At 36.0% G+C, this 27,524-nt stretch overlaps 3 protein-coding genes across 6 annotated transcripts; 1 reads left to right on the forward strand and 2 right to left on the reverse strand.

Annotated features, from left to right (window-relative positions):
* Nucleotides 1-1,035: 1,035 nt before the first annotated feature.
* On the forward strand, nucleotides 1,036-27,095 carry LOC125650261 (uncharacterized). 4 transcript variants are annotated; one of them, XM_048878395.2, is made up of 22 exons: nucleotides 1,036-1,417; nucleotides 4,693-4,764; nucleotides 4,870-4,964; nucleotides 7,838-8,102; nucleotides 9,702-10,380; nucleotides 10,497-10,540; nucleotides 10,768-10,839; nucleotides 11,319-11,441; nucleotides 11,613-11,735; nucleotides 12,107-12,181; nucleotides 13,703-13,833; nucleotides 14,182-14,277; nucleotides 16,225-16,314; nucleotides 16,992-17,111; nucleotides 18,938-19,133; nucleotides 19,300-19,446; nucleotides 19,941-20,026; nucleotides 22,382-22,452; nucleotides 22,586-22,650; nucleotides 22,805-22,946; nucleotides 24,494-24,567; nucleotides 24,878-27,095. In XM_048878395.2, the coding sequence occupies exons 2-22, from the start codon at nucleotides 4,716-4,718 to the stop codon at nucleotides 24,892-24,894; spliced, it is 2,760 nt and encodes a 919-aa protein (XP_048734352.2). In that variant the 5' UTR covers nucleotides 1,036-1,417; nucleotides 4,693-4,715; the 3' UTR covers nucleotides 24,895-27,095. The 4 variants fall into 4 exon arrangements, with proteins under 4 accessions (XP_048734352.2, XP_048734350.2, XP_048734351.2 ...); XM_048878393.2 differs by having other exon boundaries at nucleotides 1,298-1,408; XM_048878394.2 differs by lacking the exon at nucleotides 1,036-1,417 and adding an exon at nucleotides 4,409-4,537.
* On the reverse strand, nucleotides 1,792-3,282 carry LOC130054960 (uncharacterized). Its single transcript, XM_056166091.1, has 2 exons — nucleotides 3,071-3,282; nucleotides 1,792-3,025 (listed from the first exon to the last, which is right to left on the reverse strand). The coding sequence occupies exons 1-2, from the start codon at nucleotides 3,254-3,256 to the stop codon at nucleotides 2,636-2,638; spliced, it is 576 nt and encodes a 191-aa protein (XP_056022066.1). The 5' UTR covers nucleotides 3,257-3,282; the 3' UTR covers nucleotides 1,792-2,635.
* On the reverse strand, nucleotides 3,520-4,017 carry LOC125651142 (uncharacterized). The gene has a single exon (XM_048879733.2). It carries the CDS (start codon nucleotides 4,015-4,017, stop codon nucleotides 3,520-3,522), a length of 498 nt encoding a protein of 165 aa, XP_048735690.2.
* Nucleotides 27,096-27,524: the final 429 nt, after the last annotated feature.

Raw genomic sequence — 27,524 nt, forward strand, 5'->3', positions numbered from 1 at the left:
ATTTTGTTATCTGATTTTCTAGGAATTCAATGTGAAATTTGCTGTGTTTTCGATAATTATTAATTACATTTACAAAAGGAAACATCTAAAATTGAATTATAGTTCTTATGTACTTGTATTCTATACTGCCGAAATCCTTTTTCCCCCCTCTTTTTTTCTTTTTTGGTAAATGTTATGTCAGGCATGTTAAATTGGAGGTTGGGGTGGGTAGGGGCCCTGGTTTCTCCCCTTTTTACAATTTACCTTTCCCGTTATTTTTACATACAAATCTCATATTTTCTATATATGCAAAGTTCGATTGATTTGCCCCCCCCCCCTTCCCTTTTTTCATTTTTAAAGTAGTAGTGTACATCTTATCAATGCAGACATTAAACAACAAAAAAAACCACACAATAAATAAACCAAGCTCTCCCTAATAAAAGTGTTGCTTTGAAGAATTAATTTCGACGGAGGATTAAGGACAGGCAGGGCCAGTGGTGTAGCTGCCATTGACGCCAACACGCTCGGGCGTACACATTTTCCTCATCGATTTTCCACGAGAGGGAGAAAGAGAAATGTCAGTTAGAAGCGCTGCAGAGCTCTTAAATTACTATCATCCCAATTTGTATAGAACATTGGAAATGTGTTTTATCTTATTATTTATTTATTTATTTATTTTTTTTTTTTTTTTGGCTATCAAGAATTTTTGAACAGCCAACTTCCACTTACTCCTCTTTTTTTTTTTTACCCCCCCCCCCCCCCCCCCCCCCGAAAGGTATCGAAACATGTCTGTTCAAATATTTGTACCGTCTTCAAATATTTGTACTTTATCTTTGTACCAATAATTGAACCTATTTCCAGAAGAATTGAAGATGGGTACAATTGAATTAGAGATAGGTCGGATTGATTGACTTGAACGAGAAAACAACAGCAATGAATTTAAAACAGAGATAAGGCATAGAACGACCTGTCACAAACAGCATGCAAAGTATATAGATGATGCTTCAAAGGTTGATTTATAAATAGGTCAGTTTGCTTTTTTTTTTTTTTTTAAATCTGGAATAGTGATTAGATGATATTTACTTGATGAATTTCACAAGCTTGGTAACAAACGAATTTTATTTCTTAGGATCGAATTTATTTCATCAGAACAAACTTGATTTCGTGAGACGAAATTAATTTCATGATTTTTATGTCGTGGGAACGATTTATTTTCTTCCTCTTCCACCGTCTATTTTTCAATGAAATATAAATTGGAAAAAATGAAACGAAACAATGGACAACTTGCAACCGGGAGTATCTAAATATAGAACTGGTAATTTAAAAACTCCGCTTGGGAATTTCCTGCGTAATAATATTGTCACTGTACTTTCGTTCTAACTTTCGGGGCATAGTGAAAATTTTTACCTCTTCCCTTAAAGAAAGAGTTGTAAGTACTGTAAGCACACGTAATATTATCTAGAGTTCGAAGAGTTTTAAAATGTTACAATCGTTTTGAGTTATTGTACGTGACATGTGTATATGATACTAATGTATAGATTGTTTGTATTATGAGGGTATAAAAGTTATGAATTATTCTATAGGCCTAATACAAACAGCTTAGAAATCTTTTACTTACATTTTCATATTTTGCTATCTAACTTCTTTATTTTTATGTTTTATGTAAAGTTGAAAAGTCTGCTTTTTTATGAGGAAATAAAATACGTTTCAAAACAGTGTAGGTTTGATACTGCACACACAGACACACACGCACACACAGACACACACGCACACACATACGCAGACACACACACGCACACACATGATAGAAAATATATGCAGTTTGATTTGATTTGTTATCAAAATGAAATAGTCATAATTTGAGTTTCAATCCAGTGCATGCAATCTTATTCTCCAATACTGGTGAAGGATTTCAAATTTAGGCCTATCCTCGTCGTTTACGGTCATTAAGCAGTGAGGGTTCTTTAGTGTGCCACACCTACTAGCTGTGACACGGGACATCCGTTTTTAAGGACATCTCCGAGGAATTGTGATATTCACACCTGATGCTGAGGGTTTGGCGATGGAACTGCCACTACCTGTTTTAAAGACTTAGGTCTTTAGAATATCTTCAATCATTTGAGTTTATGTTAATTTTGCACTCCACGAATTTCAGCTACCTTCAGAGGTGCTACAGCTACGTATGATTTGTTCTGTATCCATGCAATCTGTCTCTTTCAAGTCCACCTCTTAACTTTCCTTGATTTATTTACTGTACTTTCTTTAAATGTAAAGCATTCTATATCGTTGTAGATCTATACCACAAATCTTTTATTTCAAAATTTGATTACTTTTAAACATTTGGAAAATTTGAACGGACTAACTGATACCGGGATTCATTTAAATTTGTGTGGGCCAATTTTCATGGACTGTGGAGATTTTACTGTTTTGTGGAGATGTAATTTTCATGGATTGTGGAGATTTTACTGTTTTGTGGAGATGTAATTTTCATGGATTGTGGAGATTTTACTGTTTTGTGGAGATTTTACTGTTTTGTTGGGATATACATGTAATTTAGAGGATATGGTTTCTGTAAATTGAAACATGTATTATAGGGGTACCAATGGAATCCATAAAAATTAAGCCCCCTCCCCACAAAATGTAATAAATTCATAATTTAATTTTTATGGATTTGGGAGATGGACAGAATCCACCCCTCTGAGGCTCCTCCCAGTGTGCAGTGTGTTCCTCCCTCCCATTCATATTTCCATTCCCCCCTCCTCCCATTCCTCTCCTCCTCCCCATCTCTCCTTCCTCTCCTTCCCATCTCTCTTTCCTCTCCTTCCCATCTCTCATTCCTCTCCTCCCCATCTCTCATTCCTCTCATTCCCAACTCTCTTTCCTCTCCTCCCCATCTCTTTCCTCTCCTCCCCATCTCTTTCCTCTCCTTCCCATCTCTCCTTCCTCTCCCCATCTCTCCTTCCTCTCCCCATCTCTCCTTCCTCTCCCCATCTCTCTTTCCTCTCCTTCCCATCTCTCCTCTCCTTCCTCTCCTCTCCATCTCTCCCTTTCCCCATTTCTCCTATCTCTCCTCCCCATCTCTCCTTCCTCTCCTCCCATCTCTCTTTCCTCTCCTCTCCATCTCTCCTTCCTCTCCTCCCATCTCTCTTTCCTCTCCTCCCCATCTCTCCTTCCCATCTCTCCTTCCTCTCCTCCAATCTCTCCTTCCTATCTCTCCTTCCTCTCCTCCCCATCTCTCTTTCCTCTCCTCCCCATCTCTCCTTCTTCTCCTTCCCATCTCTCCTTCCTCTCCTCCTATATCTCCTTCCTCTCCTTCCTATCTCTCCTTCCTCTCCTCCCCATCTCTCTTTCCTCTCCTCCCCATCTCTCATTCCTCTCCCCATCTCTCAATACTCGCCTACCCATCTCTCCTTCTTCCCCTCCCCATCTCTCCTTCCTCTCCTCCCCATCTCTCATTCTTCTCCTTCCCATTTCTCCCTCATCTTCTCCCCATCTCTCTTTCCTCTCCTCCCCATCTCTCATTCCTCTCCTTCCCATCTCTCATTCCTCTCCTCCCATCTCTCTTTCCTCTCCTTCCCATCTCTCCTCTCCTTCCTCTCCTCCCCATCTCTCCCTTTCCCCATTTCTCCTATCTCTCCTCCCCATCTCTCCTTCCTCTCCTCCCATCTCTCCTTCCCATCTCTCCTTCCTCTCCTCCCATCTCTCTTTCCTCTCCTCCCCATCTCTCTTTCCTCTCCTCCCCATCTCTCCTTCCCATCTCTCATTCCTCTCCTCCAATATCTCCTTCCTCTCCTTCCTATCTCTCCTTCCTCTCCTCCCATCTCTCTTTCCTCTCCTCCCCATCTCTCTTTCCTCTCCTCCCCATCTCTCATTCCTCTCCCCATCTCTCAATCCTCGCCTCCCCATCTCTCCTTCTTCCCCTCCCCGTCTCTCCTTCCTCTCCTCCCCATCTCTCATTCTTCTCCTTCCCATTTCTCCCTCATCTTCTCCCCATCTCTCTTTCCTCTCCTCCCCATCTCTCATTCCTCTCCTTCCCATCTTTCATTCCTCTCCTTCCCATCTCTCCTTCCTATCCTCCCCATCTCTCCTTCTTCTCCTTCCTATATCTCCTTTCTCTCCTTCTCCCAACCCCATTCTCATACTCCTTATCACCCTATCTATCCCCATGTATATGTGATACAACATTGCCCAACACATCTTTGGTTTATGAACATAAATTTCTCTCTCTTTCATTTAAACAACTTGTGTATTATTGATAAATACCAAAGTGTTTTACATTTACTGCACATGTAATCAAAATGTTGAAGATTAGCAGAGAACCGGGAAATGAAGAGACATAGACACATCTAAAATGAAGTTTATATTGAAATTAAGTTTCCTCTTGTATGAAAGTGTTGTTTAATAACTTTCCTTCCTGGTGGTTATTTTCAGAATTGTCCAAAATAATCTACATGTACAACAGTCTTTAGTTCCTTTACATGATTATTCTATAATCATTAATACACCAGTAGATGTGAAACATATAGGAGTATTAATGATTGTTTAGATTATAGAGGGAGTATGTCCTTTACCAAGTTTGTGTTAATTCTTTATTCCCACAAAAAGTTACTTGAATAAAATAGTGCTATAAACACAGGGAGAAAATAGAAGAAAAAACCCAAAACTATTGCAGAGTGAGTCCTCTTAATGTTGGTTTTGTTTTGTTGTTGACAGAATGGCTGTGAACTGTGTATGAGATGGCATCTAATTATCATTTGTATAATGGAGATCAAGTTCCATCAAATTGTAAGTATTTCAGATAATGTCTTTGAGATTAACTATTTTGTGTGGTAGATGCAACGATCTAATTCAAATTTCTTGATTTTAATCCAAATTTTTCCAATTGGTCAGCTTACAGCCCAGGTATGGTCACTCAAAGGACAACAAACTTTAAAATGGCTGAGAGTTTAGAACACAGCAGTCAACTTCGCTCCAAAATGGAGGAGGTATGGAAATGATATTTACCTTTATTTCTGGCACAAGTTGATTTGTACAATGTTCATGCACTTGAATAAATTTAGAGCATTCATACTCAGTTTCATAGAAATGATTCTTTGCAAAAATTTCCATATTTATGGTTATAGAAGGTCAAAGCGAAACTAGGATATGCCTATGATTTTATGCTGTTACTTTCAGTTTTGTCCACATAATTGTTTTTTTTGCGAATCAGACCCTAAAAGTGTATACTTTTAAGTGAATTAAATTTTCACTATATTTGTGATCTTGAAAAAGGAATTCACACATTTTTTCCACATGTATAGGAATTACATGTCATAAAAAGTAAAGATATTTATGTACATGAACAACTCTTAATGAGAATGAGAAATCCATCTGGAACTTCAATTTACAGGGCTCGGAATTAACATATGCCCGTCTGTCTATGACTGGTTAGAAGTCTGGCGGACTGACTGACATTTGTTTTAGTCAGTCCGATGGGACTGATTAATTTTAAAAGCATCATTTTGGAAAATATACTTATGAAATTTTATACACACATTTGTCATGCTTCGATCTGTAGATATCGGACGAATTAATCTGATTCGTAAATATAAATCCCACATTTAAGTGTGTTTGATTATTTCTGGAAAACTCTGTTGGACTGGTAATTTTTTCTGTGGACTGGTTGAAATTATACACCATCAGTCCGGCTGGACTGGTGACATAAAAAGTTAGCTTCAAGCCCTGTTTTATGTGGCATTGTGTTGTTTTCCCCTGAAAAAGAAGGAATGATCCATTTATTGATTGATTAGTTTTATATTGTTTAACATCCCTCTCAATTTTATATTGTTTATCATCCCTCTCGGGAATTTTTCACTCATATGGAGACGTCACTATTGCTGGTGAGGGGATGCAAAATTAGGCCTATGCTCAGTGCTAATGGCCTTCTATAATCTTTATCGTGCCACACCTGCTGTGATATGGGGCCTCTCATCCAAAGGACCGCTCCATGTAGTCGCCTATCACAATAAGCAGGGGGTACTGAGGACCTATTCTAACCCAGATCCCCATGAGATATCCAAAGCTCCAAAGAATATACATGTAGTAGTAAAGTAATTTTTGTAAAGTTTATGATTACTCACTGTGTTCAAAACAGTCATAAAATCATATATCATTATGTGTATCAAAATCTTGGTTGTAATTATGTGTTGATTATTGCAAGGAATAGTATGCATTTAATTAACTTCATATAACATAACAAGGACACTTGCTACTGTGGTAGTTAGGGCTATACGGACTGTGTATATCGGCCTGGGTAGCTCAGTGGTTAGAGCACCTGACTAGTAATGCAGGGGTCCTGGGTTTGATTCCCAGTCCAACCATAGATTTTCTCCTCTCCTATACCACAGTTGGTGCCGTTGACCACCCCTGTACTGCAGGTTAATTGTCTTGCCAGGGGCGAAAGGAATATGGGTTGTGTGTCTTTGAAGGCAAAGACAAAGTAAAGGAGGGAGGACTCTAGTAGTTAGGGCAATACGGACCGTGGATATTAGCCTGGATAACTCAGTGGTTAGAGCACCTGACTAGTAATACAGAGGAACTGGGTCTGATTCCCGGTCCAGCCATAGATTTTCTCCTCTCCCATACTGCACTACAAACAAATCAAACTTCTGTGTTTTCAAATATTTCTGTACAAAATATGAATAAATATACAAAACATGTAAAAATAGCAACAAATTGCATTAAGTCAAGTTGATTAAATTATTAGCATTTATTGGGTATTTGTTTTAATTCAGAGCTTTCCCATATAGAGACACTGTGTAATCGTTTGAACTCTTCACACGTTGATTAAAAAATTCTAGGTGCATCATGTTGGGAAAAACTCTACAGTATGGAAAATTTCAAATATGCTCAGATTTTGTCAAAAACTGTAAAAATTGGAACTCTTCTAAAGGAGGTAGAAAAATTTGTTTGTAGAATTTCATTCTCTACTCAGAGTTACATGCGCTAATTGCACTATACCTCTGTCAATGGCTTTTTACAGAAATCTTGTAAAAGTTTCTAATATGCAACATTTATGTTTTGGACTAAATATTAAGTCATATCATGAAATACTTTCGGTACAATATGAAATTGATGCTTACTGTGAATTGTCACTTTTTTCTGATTCTAAATTTGGAACTACTTCGTAAAATGCATATGAATGGAGGGCATTCACATGGTGGAAATTTAATGTAAACATGGAATCATAAGTAAGAAAGGGTTGTGAAAAATACGATAAAACATGTAAAATAAGAGACAAACACCTAAATGGTAAAACTGTACTTTACAAAGTACCAGTGGGCTATGTAGCTTGATGTGTCACCTGTTGCCAGAACCTTTAAAGGGAAAGGTATAACGATAACGACTGTTTATATCATGTCATTATATTGTCACGTGATTCCAAGCGTTGACAAAGGTGTAAGTGAAGCTTGCGTAATGCACCCTCTGGTGAGAGAATGGTAGAATTTATCTTTAAGTATTAATGCCAGTGAACATAGCTCACTGAACACAGTTTATCATATATTGAATACTTATACCTGTGTTCTACCAAAGACAGATAAACTAGCCTTGTTATGAAATTTATGCTAATTCATTTTCCGTGATTCAAAAATGCTTGCAAACAAAGTGGGAATTGAATACACACAGGACCCCCCCCCCCCCCCCCCATATACAGTAGTAGATAGAAAGAATATGCAAATAAGAAATGATTTTGTGAACATTTTGTAGTTTGTAAGCTCGGCAGCTAGTATTTCCTGATACATTCCAAAGCTGTGGGTATAATTCTAGATGGATTTTCTATAGGATATAATAAATGCAGTTTTGTAATGTTTTTCTTCAGAAAGTTGCCTTGATTCCAGACTTGCATGCAAGAGTCAGTGAAATGCAAGGTGTTCTCAACCAACTACTTCATGATGTCCAGAAGATATCTGAACATCTGTCAATCAAACCAACAGAGAATCATGTTCATGCAGAAATCCCTCGCTCAGTGAGTCCAAGCAGACAAATGCAGTTAGATCATGAGAGCCAACCTTGGAGAAGTATGGAGAACCAAGGTCAAAAATTCAACAGCCAGAGGCAGTCAGAGGCTGGGACTGAAAGAAGGGGTAAAAATATCATCATTAATTCGAAGAATAAAGATGCAGTGATTGTATAGATTGAAGTTATATTTTATCCATTTGGTGCAGTCAAATGGAACTCAAATTCATGTTTATGCAAAACTATGAAATACTTGAGCATATATTATGTAGTGTTAATTTGTGACTGACACTGTGCACAATAATGTGTCACCAATTGCATGCACTGATTTATGAATGCAGTAAAATATTGTACACATGCAGCATTATTTGTATGATAATGTTGTGATTTACGTGTACTATGCTGGAATATTAGTCAGGGTCTGAGACATGGTTTAAGTGCGCTATGGGTCAAACCCTGACTATTATTTCAGCATAGTACATGCAAATCATAACACTATTGTTATTATTTTGTTGATTGTCCATTTTTTTCATGCCCCCTCCCCCTCCCCCCCCCCCTCCCCCCATTAAAAAAAGAGGGGCATATTGCTTTACACTTGTCGGTCTGTCAGTCGGTAGACCACAAGTTGTCCACTCAATATCTTGAGAACCTTTCACTTGATCTTAAAGATATTTCATCTGTGGGTTGGTTATGAGTAGAAGAGGACCTCTATTGATTTTCAAAAGGTCAAGGGTCAATCCACTCTTGACATAGGAAGATGCTGTCTGCTCAATATTTTGAGAACCCTTTACTTGACAGACATCAAACTTGGTTCACTGGTACATTATAAAAAGTAGATGACCTCTATTGATTTTGAGGTCAAATGGTCAAAAGTCAAAGGTAAATCCACTCTGGACATAGCAAAATATAGCTCGCTCAATATCTTGAGAACCCTTTTTTGCTTGGTTCACACAAAACTTGGTACACTGGTACATTCTAAAGAATAGATGACCGCTATTGATTTTTAGGTCACATGGTCAAAGGCCAAGGGTCAACTTCCACTCTGGACATAGGAAAATATTGTCCACTCAAGTTACAAGATCATTTCTTAAATAAATAAATTTTGTGACTACTCAAAATAATATATTCTATCAATTGATGTTGATAGGATAGAAAAACCATCCACTAATTTAAAAGGCTTTCAGTTGAAATTTTTAAAAAATCACAAAAATTACAATTTGTCCACACACGTCTATTGCATAATTCAACTTTATTTTAAACAGAATGAATTATTTTCAAGTAGTGTTGACATTCCTCTTTCTTATTCCTGTAAGCAATGTTAATGAAAAGATATCTTTTATCTATTATTCATGAATTTCTTAACAGTCATTTCCTCCCTGCCATCTCTCTCAGGCGCCATTTTTCTTCTCTCTTTCGATTATCGAAGGTCATATAAGGTAGAAAGCGACTCGATATTAACAGGATGACTTTTTACTTTCGGATATATCTGGTATTCAGTTTAAAAACATCTATTATCATGATTATATAAACCCAAAATTGCTTTGTAATTAGTTAACTACAGAAGATGCAAGTCTGACCAAATAGGATAATTTTAGCTCGGAAGGAAAATGTCCTCTACCAGACTCATAGTAGGGTATTGAATATATAAGGACAAGCTACAACACAGTTCAAAATTGTTTTGTTTTATTGATACTGCATGTGTTCCATTATATATTTTTTCAATGAAGAAACAAAAATTCAAGATCCTGATCCACCCTCCGAACCCTCCCAAATTGCTCCTGTGATAAGTGCAGTTACCCCAGATAGTGAGAAGACTGTAGAGTTCTCTGCTGAACCAATAAAGAGGCCTGATGTTCAGGTGGATAGGAAAGTACTCAGTGCAGTGAGTGAGAAAGATAAGGAACCAAATCTTCCGTCGGACAATTTGTCCATCACAGAGGCACCTGAACTTGTGAATGATCCAGTCCTCCCAGAACCTCAGGCTGTGAACTTGAGTGGATTCCCAGCTGAGAGGGATAATGTGGAGATGGATGAAGTGGTTGAAGCCAAGGTTTCAGCTGACCAGAATAAATTCAGCAAGCTCAAGTGTAAAAGAACACCTAGGTCTGACGACAACAGAATCATGTTTCTGTATGGTGATGGCACTGATGAAACACAGAGAGTAGAAAAAGTGGGGTCCTTTAGACAGGATGAGAGGGATTCTGCAGGGAGATCGGAGATGAATGTGGAAATGGAAAACTGTTCAAGTGACTCAGATGATGAACCTGTAGTGAATGTTAAGTCTATACCCATGCCATCTGTTTCATCTCTGCAATCATCTCGACAAGAATTTGAAAACCAGACCTTTGAAAATTCCAGTTTTAATAGCACATCCAGTGGGTCTCTAAAGTCCTCTCTCAAACCCATGTAAGTTACTTCATACGAAAGATTTGGTATCAATCAATCAGTCGAATGTTTATTATTATTGACAATGAAAAGATAGAATTTTAAACATGTATAAGAAAGTATTATTGATTTTTTAGGCCCTCACAGGCATCATCACTGACAGAGCCAGATGATCGACCAGGTAATCCTTTAATTTTGATTGACTTTTTCATAGTTATAAACTAGGACAAATGAACTATTACTGAATTTAACATTTACAACATAGATCTATAAGATTTTCATTTCATCAAATAGAGTGTAAATGCAAATATTCTCTCTGGAGGAAAGCATCCAAACATTGTTGAAGCAATCCTTTACAATATAAAATTGTACCTTCTCTCATAATTAATTGTGTGATTTTGACCATAGATGGTGGATCAGACTTAAAAATTCTCTCTGAGGGTGAACTTGAGGAGCTGACTTTGAAAGAGGCAAACAGGGGTTAGTTATTTTAATATCTTGTAATATTAACATGTTGTTTGATATCTTTACAAATTGTAATGTTGATAGCCATTTCCTCAGGAATGTGCTGCAGTTCTTAACAATGAATGTATGAATCTTGTTGAATATAGTTATGTTTATTTCAACGGTTGGGAATTCCGACAGAAATGAAAGTAGAATGTATCCAGGCGGATATCCCCGGTCCTTATAAAGCCCTAACTACTACACAACTATTTACACCTGAACATCTGTCTCTTACTACACTTCTCCTTTTTGTTTTATTTAGTGTGATTCTCAAGTGACCGTTAAGATCCATGGGCCTCTTGTTTCTGTGAAAACATGTTTAAGAATTCATTCTGTGATGGCATATACATTGACTCGATCATGTACACTCAAGCATTCATCCCCCGCTAACACTGATCACCACCCCCACCCCCATCAAAATGTACGTACTTTCACTTATTTATGTGTAATTTCAGCCGCTGACTGCACGGATCACAAGTCTCAGGGAGCAGATACCATTCTTTGTGTGGATACATCCGGAAGCATGGAAGGACAGAAGTTTAAACAGATCAAAGCATTCATTGAATCATTCATAGAAGGTTGTCTGTTTTCAGTGTATATAGTACTAGTTAAATGTATACTTGGTACCTAGATTATTCCCTGCATTTTATAATTCTGTGATCAAATAATGGATCAGAAGTGCATTATCTGTTTGAATTTCTCTTCTTAGAAATCAGTATATGTATAGCCTTTTGAATTTCTAACAACAGGAATTGAAGACGTGGCTGTAGAGAATTCTTTGGAAGAAAATATAGCCATGGTAACATTTGGAAACATGACCAGAGTAGTTCAAAATCTGACTAATGACTATTCTAAAATTAGAGATGCATTAGGTAAGGATAAGATTGAAATATCAGACACAGTTTAATGGCTTTACTTATTCAGTTGGTAGACATGATCCTGCCACGCATTAACAGGTATTTTTAATTGTGAGTCTGTATTTTCATATATAGACTATATTGGCATGGGAAAAAAATTCTTCAAACCAATTTCCTTTACATGTACTATGTAGTAATGAACAAATTGAAAGTTGTGAAATTACATGTACAGGTCTCGGAGTTCATAAACAAGAAGGAGGAGTATAGTTTTGTTCAAAGTAATATATCTGTCTTATAGAGGAGAATCACCTTCTTCACCGTTTCTGCACTGATATACTTTTGATCACAACTGATGCTCATTTAACCTCCTTTCTGCAATATTTCAGATTCATTGGAAACAGGTGGCCCCAGCCCCATTATGACTGGTCTAGTTCTCTGTATGAGTGCCATCTACAATCGAGGTTTGTAGTACCAAATTAAAGAATTATTACACTGTATCTCTATTGTTGACTGAAACATTAATGGAGATTTAAAATTTTCATATTTATTTAAACAATATTTTATTCACAAAGTGAATGGGATTCCGGGCAGCAAGTACAGCCGATTTTAACCCTCTCCCTATACTTTTCATGTTGAGGATTATAAATAATCATTGTTGAAGAAAATGGATATTTTATGAAGATTTGTCCTAAAGGTTACTGTTGTTTCATTTGTAATATCGGATATTAGAAAATTTTTGGCAGGATTGGGAATCGAACCCAAATAGCCCTAACTAACTATCAAGCTATCCAGGCAGATATCCACAGTCCATATAGCCCTAACTAATTATCCAGCTATCCAGGCTGATATCCACAATCCGTATAGCCTTAACTAACTATCCAGCTATTCATGGTTTATATAGCCCTAACTAACTATCCGGCTATCCAGGCAGATATCCACAATCCGTATAGCCTTAACTAACTATCCAGGCCAATATCCACGGTCCATGTAGCCCTAACTAACTATCCAGCTATCCAGGCTGATATCCACGGTCCATATAGTCTTAACTACTACATTTTCCTCCCTCCTTAAAAATATTCTTTGCCCCCTCAGGTAGGACAGCCTGCAAGTCCAGGGGTAGTCACTGGCACCAAATGAATATAGGAAAGGAGAAAATTTATGGTTGGACCAGGAATCGAACCCAGGACTCCTACATTACTTAGTCAGGTGCTTTAACCACGGAGTTATCCCGGCTTATATCCATGTTCCATATAGCCCAAACTACTACACATTATTATTTGTTGATCTCCATTTTTCATGGTTCAATAGTGTAAGATAAAGAAAATCAAGTGATCCACACAATAGAGTTTTTATTTTAGAAAGAATAATATAGGCTAGCTATTCATGAATTCGTGCATCTGTGGTAGGAAAGAGAAAATCTGTTGCTAAGATTGGGAATCAAACCCAGAACCCCTGCATCATTAGTCAGGTGCTCTGACCTCAGAGCTATCTATCTAGGCTGATAGTCGCACTCCACCAAACAAGTACACTGTATTTTATTTTATTGCAAAAACATGAAATTTTGTACTCGTGAAAATTAATGAAACAACAGTATGCCAATTTGATGATGCATTGAAAGAACACTTGTTTAAATATATTTTTCAGTGGAGGTTCACTATAACCATGTTTTACTGTATAATGAAGTTTGGTTATAACGATCTGTTCTACGCTGGCCATTGAGGTTTGTTATAACCATGTATAATGAAGTTTGGTTATAATGATCCGTTTTATGCTGGCCCTGGAGGTTCATTATAACCATGTTTTACTGTATAATGAAGTTTAGTTATAACAATCTGTTTATCGCTGGCCCTGGAAGTTCATTATAACCATGTTTTACTGTATAATGAAGTTTGGTTATAATGATCTGTTTTACGCTGGCCCTAGAGCTTTGTTATAATTGTATTGTACTGTATAATGATTTTAAATATTATTAATGCTGTCAGGAGGTGTTGTGACATTTCGTGAACGTAAGATCTACCCTCGTATAATTTTGTTGACGGATGGTGGAGTTACAGATCAGAGGATCTTCAGTGGACCTGATGCCATTGTCAAACAAGGTGGAACAAAGAAAGAGGTCAATAAAATACTGTAAACATAGATATTTACGTGACTGTTGTTAACATAGATATTTACGTGACTGTTGTTAACACTAAAATATTTACGTGACTGTTGTTAACACTAAAATATTTACGTGTGTTGTTAACATAGATATTTACGTGTGTTGTTAACATAGATATTTACATGTGTTGTGAAATTCACCCTTCTGTGTAGGTGTTTCTTCCACAATGTTGATTTTTGCTAGAAAATACAGTATAAAGACATGATCGATATTTCAAGAATATTGCAAAATGTTTTGGAATCATTTATAGGAATATTGGCTGTCTTTTGTTTGATATGTATGGTAGTGCAATTTCTCTTGCAGGTTTGGCACAAATTAATGGAATTTGCTGAGAGATTCAGAACACATAGTGATCCAAGACACTTCATGTGTGTTCCTGTTGGAGATGATGCAGATATGGTAAGATAATATTGCACGAGGCTTTCTTAATGGATCCATGAATAACCAATTCTGATTGTTTAAAAATCATAAATTTCCCTGCTACAACCTACAGATTATTAAAAACAGAGAAGTTAAATGAAAAAAATGTTTATTGCATAAAAATGTTATAGGATAATTGTTGACCATTGTGATCTGCAATTCAATGATATAGAGATTTTTCACATGATTTTTGTTTGACATGTATTTGGTGTTTTTGTAGTTCTGTATGATATTAAATTAACATATTAGAGAGCTGTAGTTACATGATTTTTACCAGGTAGCCAGGAAATTATTTCAGTTACTAAATCATATACTAAATTAATTACTTTCAAAGATTATTTTCATGCCTAGTAAAATGCTGTTAGTTTTTTTAGCTGGGGAAAATAAAAAGAATTGATTGGACTTGTGGAAGAAATATTAAGCTAACATAAATTCATAGATTATATTATTTTGAGTAGTCACAAGATTTATTTATTTAAGAAATGATCTTGTAACTTTATAATTACATTTGTAGCATCCTTGCAGTGGGTCACTCCACATGAAATTATCACTTCATGTCTACTAAGTACACAGATTTTGATAACATGAAGTTTATATGTTACTGATACCTGCATCTCTGAGATTGTAGTAAAATCAAGTATCAGGATATGATTAATATTCATAATAGGCTGATACTACAACCCAATCCCATTTAACCATTAAATCCATATGGAGCGCCAAATTAACATAAACTCAAATAATTGAAGATATCTTCAATTATTTGAAGATATCATCAATTCAATTATTGCTCTCTTTAATTGAATTAATGCGCGCATTAAATCAATTATTGCTCTCATCAAATGAATTAATGCGCGCTTCAATTCAATTACTGCTCTCATCAATTGAATTAATGCGCGCATCAATTGAATTAATGAGAGCAATAATTGATTTAATGCGCGCATTAATTCAATTATTGCTCTCTTCAATTCAATTGATGCGCGCATTAATTCAATTAATGAGAGCAATAATAGATTTGATGCGAGCATTAATTCAATTATTGCTCTCTTCAATTCATTTGATGAGAGCATCAATTTAGTAGAAATATTGCTCGCAATAATTAATTTAGAGCTCGGTATAAATCATTTGATGATCTCTTTAATTCAATTGAAGATATCTTTAAATCATTTACAATGCTTTTGTATAAGGAATTAATGCGCGCATCAATTGTTTTAAAGAGAGCAACAATTCAATTAAAGAGATCATTAATTCAATTGTGGATATGTTGAATTGAAGATATCTTTAATTATATAGTTGTTCTCTCTAAAAGAATTATTGCTCTCTTCAAATGAATTAAAGATATCACTAATTCAATTGAAGAGAGCAATAATTGAATTAATGTGCGCATTAAATCAATTATTGCTCTCATCAAATGAATTAATGCGCGCATCAATTCAATTATTGCTCTCATCAATTGATTTAATGCGCGCATTATATCAATTATTGCTCTCTTCAATTGAATTGTAGCGCGCATCAATTCAATTGTTGATATCATTAATTCATTTGAAGAGATCATTAATTTAATTAAAGCAAGCATCAATTCAGCTGAAGAATTAATGCTATCATCAATTCAATTAATGCGCGCAATAATTCAGAATTGAAGATATCATTAATTATTTGAAGATATCTTTAATTCAATTGTTGCGCGCATCAAATGAATTAATGATATCTTCAAATAATTGAAGATATCTTCAATTATTTGAGTTTATGTTAATTTGGCGCTCCATAAATCCAATACTAGTATGCAGTTCATCAGAATCAAATGTTTACCAAAAACTACAATGTCTTGTTTCAGCATGATTAACTGTTAGAAAGTAATTATAAAATTGATTTCCATGGACACTTGTTCCGTGTACTTATTTTTCATATACAAGTATGATATTTTGGTAGACTTTACTGGGACAACTTGTGAACACAGCAGGAGGAACAATTGTTCAACCCGAAAATGTAAAGAAACTAAGTCATCACTTCCTAATCAACGTAAGTGATCGTACAATTTATGCTGGTGAGCTCCAAATTAATCATGTTTCAATCATAATCTTTCTCAACAGCTCGCATATATGTGTGAAGGGATCATTGAAGTGGGAGGAAACTGTAGTATGTGGAGGAGTTTTTGAGTGGGTGACCACCATACCTTCTCACGTACAACCACTGTTGATCCTGGGGATCAAACTCAGGTCGCAGCAGTGAGAAGCGAGTGTTTTAATCACTATACACAACCCAGACACCTCAGAAATCTTATAGTTACAATAAGTATGATTTCAAATGTATATAGGATATAATCCAAAGAGAATCAATTAGAAAAATCAGTACTACCACGGTTGCAGTCAAAATAAGAGCTACAGTATCTCTCAAAAAGCATATAGTCTGCAATGAAAATGATTGCAATCATAATCAACCAAGTGTAATCATATTGTAAGTTAATATGGAATTTTTTTCATCAATGATGCATATTTTCTTAGTTCACAATTTTAGAATTGAAAGATAACAAAGAAATTGGTATGTTCATTCCAAATATTGAATCTAGCTTGCTTTAATGTTAAAATCCTTTTGTAAACATTTGTGATTATGAAGTTTGAATAACTTTAAATGGTATGTACATGTATAGTTATGCCATTGGCCCTTCAGCTTTATGATCAAATGTTGGCTATTTACAGACTGTAGTTGCCAAGATCATCCATGATGGTGCCCTGAGAGGTCCAGAGTTGTCGGACGAAGACTTGAAGCTGAAAATTAAGGAAACGGAAGGAGGAGCAGACTTTGAAGACTCAGAAGTCGTAAGTCTGTACACTGTACACATCTGACTCAGAAGTCGTAAGTCTGTACACTGTACACATCTGACTCAGAAGTCGTAAATCTGTACACTATACACACATCTGACTCAGAAGTCGTAAATCTGTATACTGTGTGCACATCTGACTCAGAAGTCGTAAGTCTGTATACATGTACACATCTGACTCAGAAGTCGTAAGTCTGTATTCTATACACATCTGACTCAGAAGTCATAAGTCTGTACACTATGTACACTTCTGACTCAGAAGTCATAAGTCTGTATACTATGTACACATCTGACTCAGAAGTCGTAAGTCTGTATACTATGTACACATCTGACTCAGAAGTCGTAAGTCTGTATACTATGTACACATCTGACTCAGAAGTCGTAAGTCTGTATACTATGTACACATCTGACACAGAAGTTGTAAGTCTGTACACTGTACACATCTGACTCAGAAGTCGTAAGAGTGTATACTATGTACACATCTGACTCAGAAGTCGTAAGTCTGTACATTGTAAACATCTGATTCATAAGTCGTAAGTCTGTATACTCTGTACACATCTGACTCAGAAGTCATAAGTCTGTACACTGTACACATCTGACTCAGAAGTCGTAAGTCTGTACACTGTACACATCTGACTCAGAAGTCATAAGTCTGTACACTATGTACACATCTGACTCAGAAGTCATAAGTCTGTATACTGTGTACACATCTGACTCAGAAGTCTTAAGTCTGTACACTATGTACACATTTGACTCAGGAGTCGTAAGAGTGTATACTATGTACACATCTGACTCAGAAGTCGTAAGTCTGTATACTCTGTACACATCAGACTCAGAAGTCGTAAGTCTGTATTCTGTACACATCTGACTCAGAAGTCGTAAGTCTGTATACTGTACACATCTGACTCAGAAGTCGTAAGTCTGTACATTGTAAACATCTGACTCAGAAGTCGTAAGTCTGTACATTGTAAACATCTGACTCATAAGTCGTAAGTCTGTATACTGTACACATCTGACTCAGAAGTTGTAAATCTGTATACATGATGCACACATCTGACATGGTGGCTCAATTTTGAATCAACTGAAGGTAGAAATATTATTATCATCAGTGACATTGGACACACTATTAAAGGGACATGGACACAATTTGAGCTGAAAATTTTCAAACTTTGTTTTTTGATTTTTCATGTTTAGAATGCTTAAGTAAGGTATTACTAATCATCAGCAAAAATTTGAATGTCAGTAGTCAAGGTACATGGGAGATACAGAGGTCACAATTCTTTGTTATGTAAACAAGGCTCGTGCCATGTTTTTGTTTACATAGGTTAAATGAACTAGTAAAAGTTTAGTTTAAAGCAGATTTTTTTTAAAATTTACAAGTGAATTCTTAACACATTTAAATAGTTTCTAGTGTTTAGCATATCTCATTTTGTTTTCAATACGCTATTTTCTATTAAACAGTCTAATGTAAACAAAAATATGGCACGAACCTTGTTTACATAACAGAATTGAGAGTGCTGTATCTCACTTATAACTCAACAAATGATATTCAAATTTTGGTTGGCCATTAGAAATGCTTTAAATGAGCATTGTAAACTATAAAAATGGGAAAATAAAATTTGAAAATTTTCAGCTCAAATCGTGTCCATGCCCCTTTAAAGAAACAGGAAAGACCAATGATGAACCCAATAAAAAAGTAGATCTAGATGCAAGTTAGAATGAGGTTAATTACTGAGATACATTGTCAGTCACAAAAAATTTTATCAGGAAGATGATACAGAATCTAAATTGCATGTCAGAATTTTACTTTCTCAATTTATATAGGAGGAGGCTCTAATGATGATCCAGAAAGATAGTGAGTTGAAGGCGCAAGGTGGCGCTACAGGTGGTTCAGACAGCAGCTCTATAGAGGCAAAGGAAATGCCTCCTATTGGTTCTCGAGTGAGACGAGGCCCTGACTGGAGGTGGGAGAACCAGGATGATAACCTGCCAGGGACTGTTGTGGCCCACAAAGCAAGAGGTGACTATTTTACACCTTTGTGCTACAGTCATTACACCTTTTCAAATAATATTTTGGGCATTTGGCCTGTCCACCCCAGGTCTGTACGCTATTAAAACTGAAGATACTTCTGAGAGAGCAGTAATTAATATTTTGGTCACTATACTTTTGATCCATGGAATTTCAGGTTATCTAACTGTGGAATGGGACAATGCAAATCGTGGAAAGTACAGGTATGGAGCGGAGAGTGGAGCTAAGGATGTCAGGATGGTGGATGAGCCACGAATGCTTCCTCCTGGTATGATGGTGGCTGTTGGAGTTCGGGCAAGAAGAGGTATAAATCTATTATCATTCTTTATATTCATATCATTATTGGGATTGGGTATTGTCTGAAATTGGAATTGCAAAAATATTGTGATATTTAAACCTGTTTTGAAATTTGAAGAATATACCTTACATTAATGTATATCATGTGTCTGTTGTCCGCTCAAACACTTTTCTGGATTTTATTATGCTATTCATGCAGCTATTGAATTGAAAATTTAATAAATGAACTTGTATCAATGTACTACATATTCAGTTTGAGTTTGGGCTTTGTTGACCTTTTTTGAAAGAGTTATGGACCCTGAACTTGAATTAATGCCACAAAGCAGGGCCCTTTTGTGATGCTTGCTATCACAATGATATCTAGTTCAATATGTGATGTCCTTTGTCATCTGGATATACCAGAAGTGGGATCAGGTGCATAGGAGTAGTAACACCCGCCGTGAGCCCTATATCTTGATCAAGGCATTTTAAAACTGTTGGAATAAATTTTATATACTGCAGGTAAAGACTGGGATTGGGGATCTCAAGATGGAGGAGAGGGAAATTCTGGAGTTATATTCAAAGTGGAAGACAGTGGCATTGTCCACGTAAGTGCCATTTTATAGTAAGCACAGCAAGCAAAAGTGAGCTGCAAAGATTGGAACAAAGAAAACTTCAATCTGCACATCCATGCTATAAATTATGATATGGAGTAACTATGCCATAATCCTAATGACTGGCCTCTCAATCTTGCCGTAACACATCTCATTGAACTGGATTGTCTCAATTTTATCCTTGTCTAATGTTATCCCTTGCACAGTGGTGCAGTGCATCATATACATTGGAAATGAGTGCCCCAAATGTATACAATTAAAATGAAATATTGATCATGGCTGGAACAAAAAGATGGATGTTTGGTTATGACGTCCTTAATACTACTGATGGTGAAGTGGAAGTTCTGAATGAGGAAATTGGTTTGTATGACAGAAGCCCCCCACCCACCCACACTTACACACTTCTGGTTTTTCTGCTTCAAAGGTAGCAACTACTCACATCAAGTTCCAATTTTAACTCATTCATATACCTAGTGCTGCTAAACTTAGTGACAGTTCCCCCCCCCCCCCCCCCCATCAACACATCACCACCACTATTGCCTTAGGGTTAGTTTAGCAAGCAAGGACATGGTGGAGATCAACCCTGCCACTTTACTTACTATGACAGAGAAATTGTACTTATAAAATGTGTAGCTGTAAGCTTGGCATCAGATAATCGTGATCATCAGCTGATTAATCATTGGATCTCACTGTATCATTACAAAAAGGGTCTTGCATGTCATGGAGCAAAGTTGAATCTATATTACTATATGCCACTTTTACTCTATAGCTTGCCTTAACGGTAAAACTATCAACATTAAATATACTAGTCTTATGGCATGTTTGATGACATACCAATCTGAATCCAGATTCGCAATACACAGTGCTTAAATCAAATACCTGAAATTATTAGGTCACCTGAGCTGAAAGCTCAAGTGAGCTTTTCTGATCACCCGTTGTCTGTCGTCCGTCTTTCTGTAAACTTTTCACATTTTCGACTTCTCCAGAACCACTGGGCCAATTTCAACCAAACCTAGCAAAAAGCATCCTTGGGTGAAGGGGATTCATGTTTGTTCAAATAAAGGGCACTGCCCTTCTCCAAAGGGAAATAATAGCGAAATAGCAAAAATACACTTGACAAATTTAAAAAATCTTCCCAAAAGCCAGCAGGCCAATTTTAACCAATTTGCACAAAGCATCCCTAGATAAAGGGAATTTAAACGTTTGTTCAAAAGAAGGGCTATGCTTCCTTCAAAGGGGAGATAACCATGAAAATGCAAAAATAGGGTGGGGTCATTTAAAAATCTTTTCAAGAACCACTGGGCCAGAATAGTTCTTTATATGAAAGCTCCCTAACATAGTGCAGATTCAAGTTTGTAAAAATCATGGCTGCCAGGGGTAGGGTGGGGCCACAAGAGGGGATTTTTTTATGCTGATATATATCGGAATATCTTTAAAAATATCTCTTGAACTATTAAAGCTAGAGACTTCAAATTTTGTATATAAATTCCTTGGGGCAAGACCTTTCATATGATCCAATGGTGTGTGATCTTGTAACCTTGACCTGGAAGTTTGACCTACTATTAATAAAAATCTTATCTATTCAATATATCCTGAACTATCTAAGATAGATCTTTCATATCTTGTATATAAATTTCTTATGGCAAGACCTTTCATTTCATATCATGTCCTTTGACTTTGTGACCTTGAACTCTGAGTTTGACCTACTTTTAAAAAAACATAACCTATTAAGTATATCAGGAACTATTTTAGGTAGGGGTTTCATATTTTGTATAGAGATTCTTTATGACAAGACATTGTGACACAATGGAGTTTGATCTTTTGCCCTTGGAATTTGACCTACTGTTAAAAAAATGACGTATTTAATATCTCCTGAACTATTTGAAGTAGATCTTTCATATTTTGTATAGAGATTCTTTATGGCAAGACCTTGTTATACTTTGGTGTTGACCTTAAACAAATGACAGGGCCAAGGTGGTTCAGGTGAGCGGTGTGGCCCATGGGCCTCTTTGTGCAATGTAGCAGCATATAGTGACCAATTCAGATTTGTATGTTTTCTCTCTAGAATATGACTTGTTTGATGAAAATTTAAAGAGACAAAATATCCCCACTATATCAGTCAGTCATGAGAGCCATTCCCACACTAGCTAGTTACATATCAATCAAAGTTTGTCAGTTACCTGAAATATTTCATGCATGCAATATCTAATCAAACATGACATAGGTATAGTTCATGAGTTTTACTTTTGGCTGACAATTGCATTCATGTTTGCTGCACTGTTATATTTTTCACAAGGTGGTGTGCTTAAATTAATATACATGTACATACACATGACTTTTCGTCCACAGGTGAGGTGGGATAACAGTAAAAGAGGAAATTACAGATTCGGATTGTTTGGGAAATATGACATAGAAGTCTGGTAATTCACCTAATATCTACCTCCTCTGTTCAAGTCTTTTATTAGAGATTTTTTCAGTTTCATCTTATCTATACACTTGATTTAATTTATTCCTTTGATCATTTTCATCAACTTTGTCATTTTTTAATTGTAGTCCACAGTGCATTGTAGCTGAGGGTGCCACTGGAATCTCAGGGGACACAACTCCTCAGGCATTGGGTAAGTATGGAATGAATGGATTAAATCAGAGAAACATGTCACTGTCAGCACAAATAAATTAATGGACAAACATAATCCAAAAATCCTCTGTCATTGATGATAAAAAATCATAGCACCCCAAAATCACTAATACTGTACATGTATATCCTTGTAGATGAGAAGACGGGCCAATGGCAATGGCAGGATAAGGAGAGACGATGGAGGGACCACCTGAGGGAGACCTCAGACAAAATTGAACACATCTACCAGACGCGACAGGGCAAAGGCACAGTGGTGGTGGAGTGTGAGAATGAAAAGTAAGATTTCAACCAGGACTACAAGATAACTTTGATTTCTTGAAGAAGTGACAGCCATGCAATGGTTACATTTTATTTCAGGGTTACTGGAAGTTTGTTTGGATCATGCATGTATTTTAAATTGCGTATCACATACCCCATAAAGAGATTTAAGTCTTATATTCTCAATCATGAGAACCTTTTGGTACCATTAGCTTTACTGAAAGCTAATATTAATGTTTGTCTGTCCATCCGTCTGTCTGTCTGTAACATCTTAGTTTCCTGATAAAATCTGGAATATCAATCGAAGTTTATAAATGAAGTTTCTGTGTCTATGATATCAAATGATCCATAATTTTTTAATATCAAAAAGTCTAAAACCAAGGTCACCAGGTCACATGTTGTAAGAAACAGTTTCTAGAGGATAACACAGATCTATATTTTTTGATGAATAAAACTAAATGTAAGACTTCAGGATGATTCTCTTTGTTTTTTGGGTAAAAAACAATAAGTGAAGAGTCCTCATGACTCTTAAGGTTAATGTGTATGTGTTCAAAATGTCAAGGTCATTTGGTCACATATGAGAAATATATTTTCCTAATGATATTTTTAGCCGAGTTGCAACGAAGTTGAACTCGGCTATTGGTTTGGTGATGCGGGCGGTTGGGCGTTAACAATTGGTTTCCGGATGATAACTCGAAAAGTTTACAACCTAATCAAATGACACTTTAATATATTGTTGGGTACCAAGTAAGGAAGACCCCTATTAATTTTGGAGAAAATTGGTCAAAGGTCAAGGTCACAGTGACCGAAAATAGAATGAAAATTTCAGAAAAATTTGGTTTCTGGATGATAACTCAGAAAGTTTAATTCCGAATCAAATGAAACTTTGATATATTGTTGCGTACCAGGCAAGAAAGACCCCTATTGATTTTGGAGATAAAAGGTCAAAGGTCAAGGTCACTGGCCGAATATAGAATGAAAATTTCAGAAAAATTTGGTTTCCGGATGATAACTCGAAAATTTTTAATTTGAATCAAATGAAACTTGGATTTATTGTTGGATACCAACAAAGCAAGGCCCTATTGATTTTGGAGAAAAAAGGTCAAAAGTCAAGGTCACAGTGACCGAAAATAGATTGAAAACTTCAGACAAATATGGTTTCTGGACAGTAACTCGAAAAGTTTAAAACTGAAATTAGTTCTTCACAATTATAAATATGCCACATCATTCCTGACTTTACAATGTATCCCATGCAACTCAGCTCATGCACCCCTGGGTGCATATATTGATTTTTTTAAATTTAAAATACTATCTGAGAATTAGCAATATGAAATTCTACATGTAGAGCCTATCACAAAAGGATGACTTGAATACAATGTATTGTGATTCAGCACTGACACTTTGCAAGAAGAGTCTTCATGAATTGTGGGGTTTTTTTTAAAAAAAAAACACAGATCAGATAGACAAAGTCATGTGTAACTTTAAATGGGGAATGTACAGTATATGAAATGAGTTTGTATGCATGTATTTTTAGATAATATTTACATATTGGACTATTTTTGTAGATACCGAGTCATTCTTGATAAGAAGTGCCAACGAAATGTCTCAACAGGAACAGAGTTTCCCATAAGGCGTATAGGTAAGATAAATAGTAACCTGTGCAGGTATGTAAATTATGTACATATAGATATATGTCAATAAGTTACCTGTTTCGGTGTGTTATATACATAAGGCATACGGGTGTGTTGATAAGTTATGGACATGTTAAGAATCATCTTTTAATTAGATAGCTGTGTACTTGTTTGCTTTTTAATCAGGTAGATTTATAGCTTTCAATATCCCACCACTTTTAACACCCTTGATATATTGACTTTTTATGCTGCATTAGAAATTGACATCTCCATAACATTTTGTTGGTTCATTGTCATTATAGCCTTTTTTTGTTTTAGAAGTGACAATGACTTGAAGAAATGGAGTGATGCTTATGCAGCAGTAAAGTTTGGAAATGAATGTAATGTTACACACAGTAGATCAACATTTTTTATAATCATCTGCTAAAAAATCCTTGGTGTGAGGAAGGACAACTAGACATTTCAGACCCATAGCTTCATCATTCAAATCAACTGTTTCGTTTGTGATACATTAGAATTGTAAACTCACTGTATTCAATTGAACAATAAATTTTGTTTATGAAAATATATGAGAACATGAACTGCAATGCTTTATACTAACATATTTCTTGAAACTTAAATATTAGCTCTTCATGAAAAGTTTGTTGGTGTGAAGCCTTGCTGTTCCTGACCTCGTGTATTTTCAAAATGAAATTTAGTTTTTAGCTCACCTGAACCGAAGGTTCAAGTGAGCTTTTCTGATCACATTTTGTCCGGCGTCCGTCTGTCTGTCTGTAAACTTTTCACATTTTCATCTTCTTCTCATGAACCACTGGGCCAATTTCAACCAAACATGGCCAAAAGCATCCTTGGGTGAAGGGCTTTCACGTTTGTTCAAATGAAGGGCCATGTCCCTTTCAAAGAGGAGATAATCACAAAAATGCAAAAATAGGGTGGGGTCATTTAAAAATCTTCTTCTCAAGAATCACTGGGCCAGAAGAGCTGAAATTTACCTGAAAGCTTTCTGACATATTGCAGATTTAAGTTTGTTCAAATCATGGCCCCCGGTGGTAGGATGGGGCCACAAGGGGGGATCAAAGTTTTACATACAAATATATAGGGAAAAACTTTAAAAATCTTCTTCTCAAGAACCACTAAGCCAGAAAAGCTGAGATTTACATGAAAGCTTCCTGACATAATGCAGATTCAAGTTTGTTCAAATCATGGGCTCCGGGGCTTGGATGGGGCCACAATAGGGGATCAAAGTTTTACATACAAATATATAGGAAAAATCTTATCAAGAACCACTGAGCCAGAAAAGCTGATATTTACAAGAAAACTTTCTGACATAGTGCAGATTCAAGTTTGTTCAAATCATGGCCCCCGGGGGGTAGGATGGGGCCACAAGTGGGGGGAGGGGGGGCGGTCAAAGTTTTATATACAAATATAGGAAAAAGCTTTAAAAATCTTCTTCTCAAGAACCATAGGGCCAAAGAAGTTGACATTTACATGGAAGCTTTCTGACATAGTGTAGATTCAAGTTTGCAAAGGGTAGTTTGGGCCATAATAGGGACTAAGGTTTTACATGCAAATATATATGGAAAGTCTTCAGATATGGGCCAAGGTGACTCAGGTGAGCGATGTGGCCCATGGGCCTCTTGTTATATTTGCATTTTATTTTTATTTCTGCTGGGATATCCCAGCCGTTAAAATAGTTGTACATGTACTATATTTATCAAGATTCATACATACACTGTTCACATTCTTGAGGAATTATGGCCATCATTTCAATTGGTAAAAAACAAACATTGAAAATGTAAATATTGACACATGATGGAATTTGTGATTTTTTAAATGTGATTTACAAAAGAGGTAGATATATTGAGATTGTTTGTCTGTGACATATATACATATATTTCTTTGTGTAAGTGACCAGCACATGAATTTCCGGTTGTGTTGTTTACATCAATGGCTTAATTGGTATAATTAATAACAACACATTGTAAATGGTACTCATTGTTAGTATAGTGCATGTGTAGAAATTGATCAAGATTGAAGGAGTCTGTAGACATGCCTCATGAAAAACAAAATTATTACAATGTTACACATTAGTTTGTTTAAAAATAATGTACATGTCTTATTTTACCTGGAATTTCTTATTTTTAAAGAAAATGGAGGCCTAGCGCTCTTACAATATAAGATTTAAAAATCATTACAACAGTATTTAATGACAAAATGCTTTCTTTGGTATATAATCTATGTTGAAGTTAATTATATTTATGTAGAATATGTGAGCACACTCGGGCTACTTGTTGTGTAAATTCTGGTCCATGCAGAGAAATATTAATTAAACCATGTCGCTGACATTAACTTGGCAAGTCAATTTCAGTTACCGAAAACTTAATTAAGTTATGAAAACTTGTATGCACAATGAATTTGATGCAATATCTGGCTACTTCATGCAATTACTGTTTTTTATGTAATTTGTCATCATTTAACATGTAGCAGCAGCAATGTATTCTGTATTGTGTGCAAGTAAATCTTCTTTAAAGCATTTGATGGCATGTCTTTTCATTTTTAAATGTAGCATAAACATTTCATTTCTATAGACTATACAAGATTCCCAATGATTAGCTTCACAATAGAAATTCCATAACCTACTAACTTTAAGATGATGTGTTGTGTGACAGTGAGCTGCATTCAATCAATGGTTGGCTGATAGCTCAGTTGGTAGAGCATTTGAATATATATAGTCAGAGGGCCCAGGATTGAAGTCTCATGGTCTAGTCCATTTTATTTTCTCATTTTCTGTTACTTTGGTTCTGTAGGTTAACCCCTGGAACTGACAAATGAAAGGATCACCAGGGGTTCAAGAATATTGTATGTGTTATGATTTAAGAAATGTTTTGGGAACATTTACACCCTGCCCACCCCCTTCTGTGTGGCAATATTGAAATGGATTAAATTTAGAATGTCATTAATGATA

The sequence above is a fragment of the Ostrea edulis genome, chromosome 5 (assembly GCF_947568905.1).
Source record: "Ostrea edulis chromosome 5, xbOstEdul1.1, whole genome shotgun sequence".
Classification (NCBI taxonomy): Eukaryota; Metazoa; Mollusca; class Bivalvia; order Ostreida; family Ostreidae; genus Ostrea; species Ostrea edulis.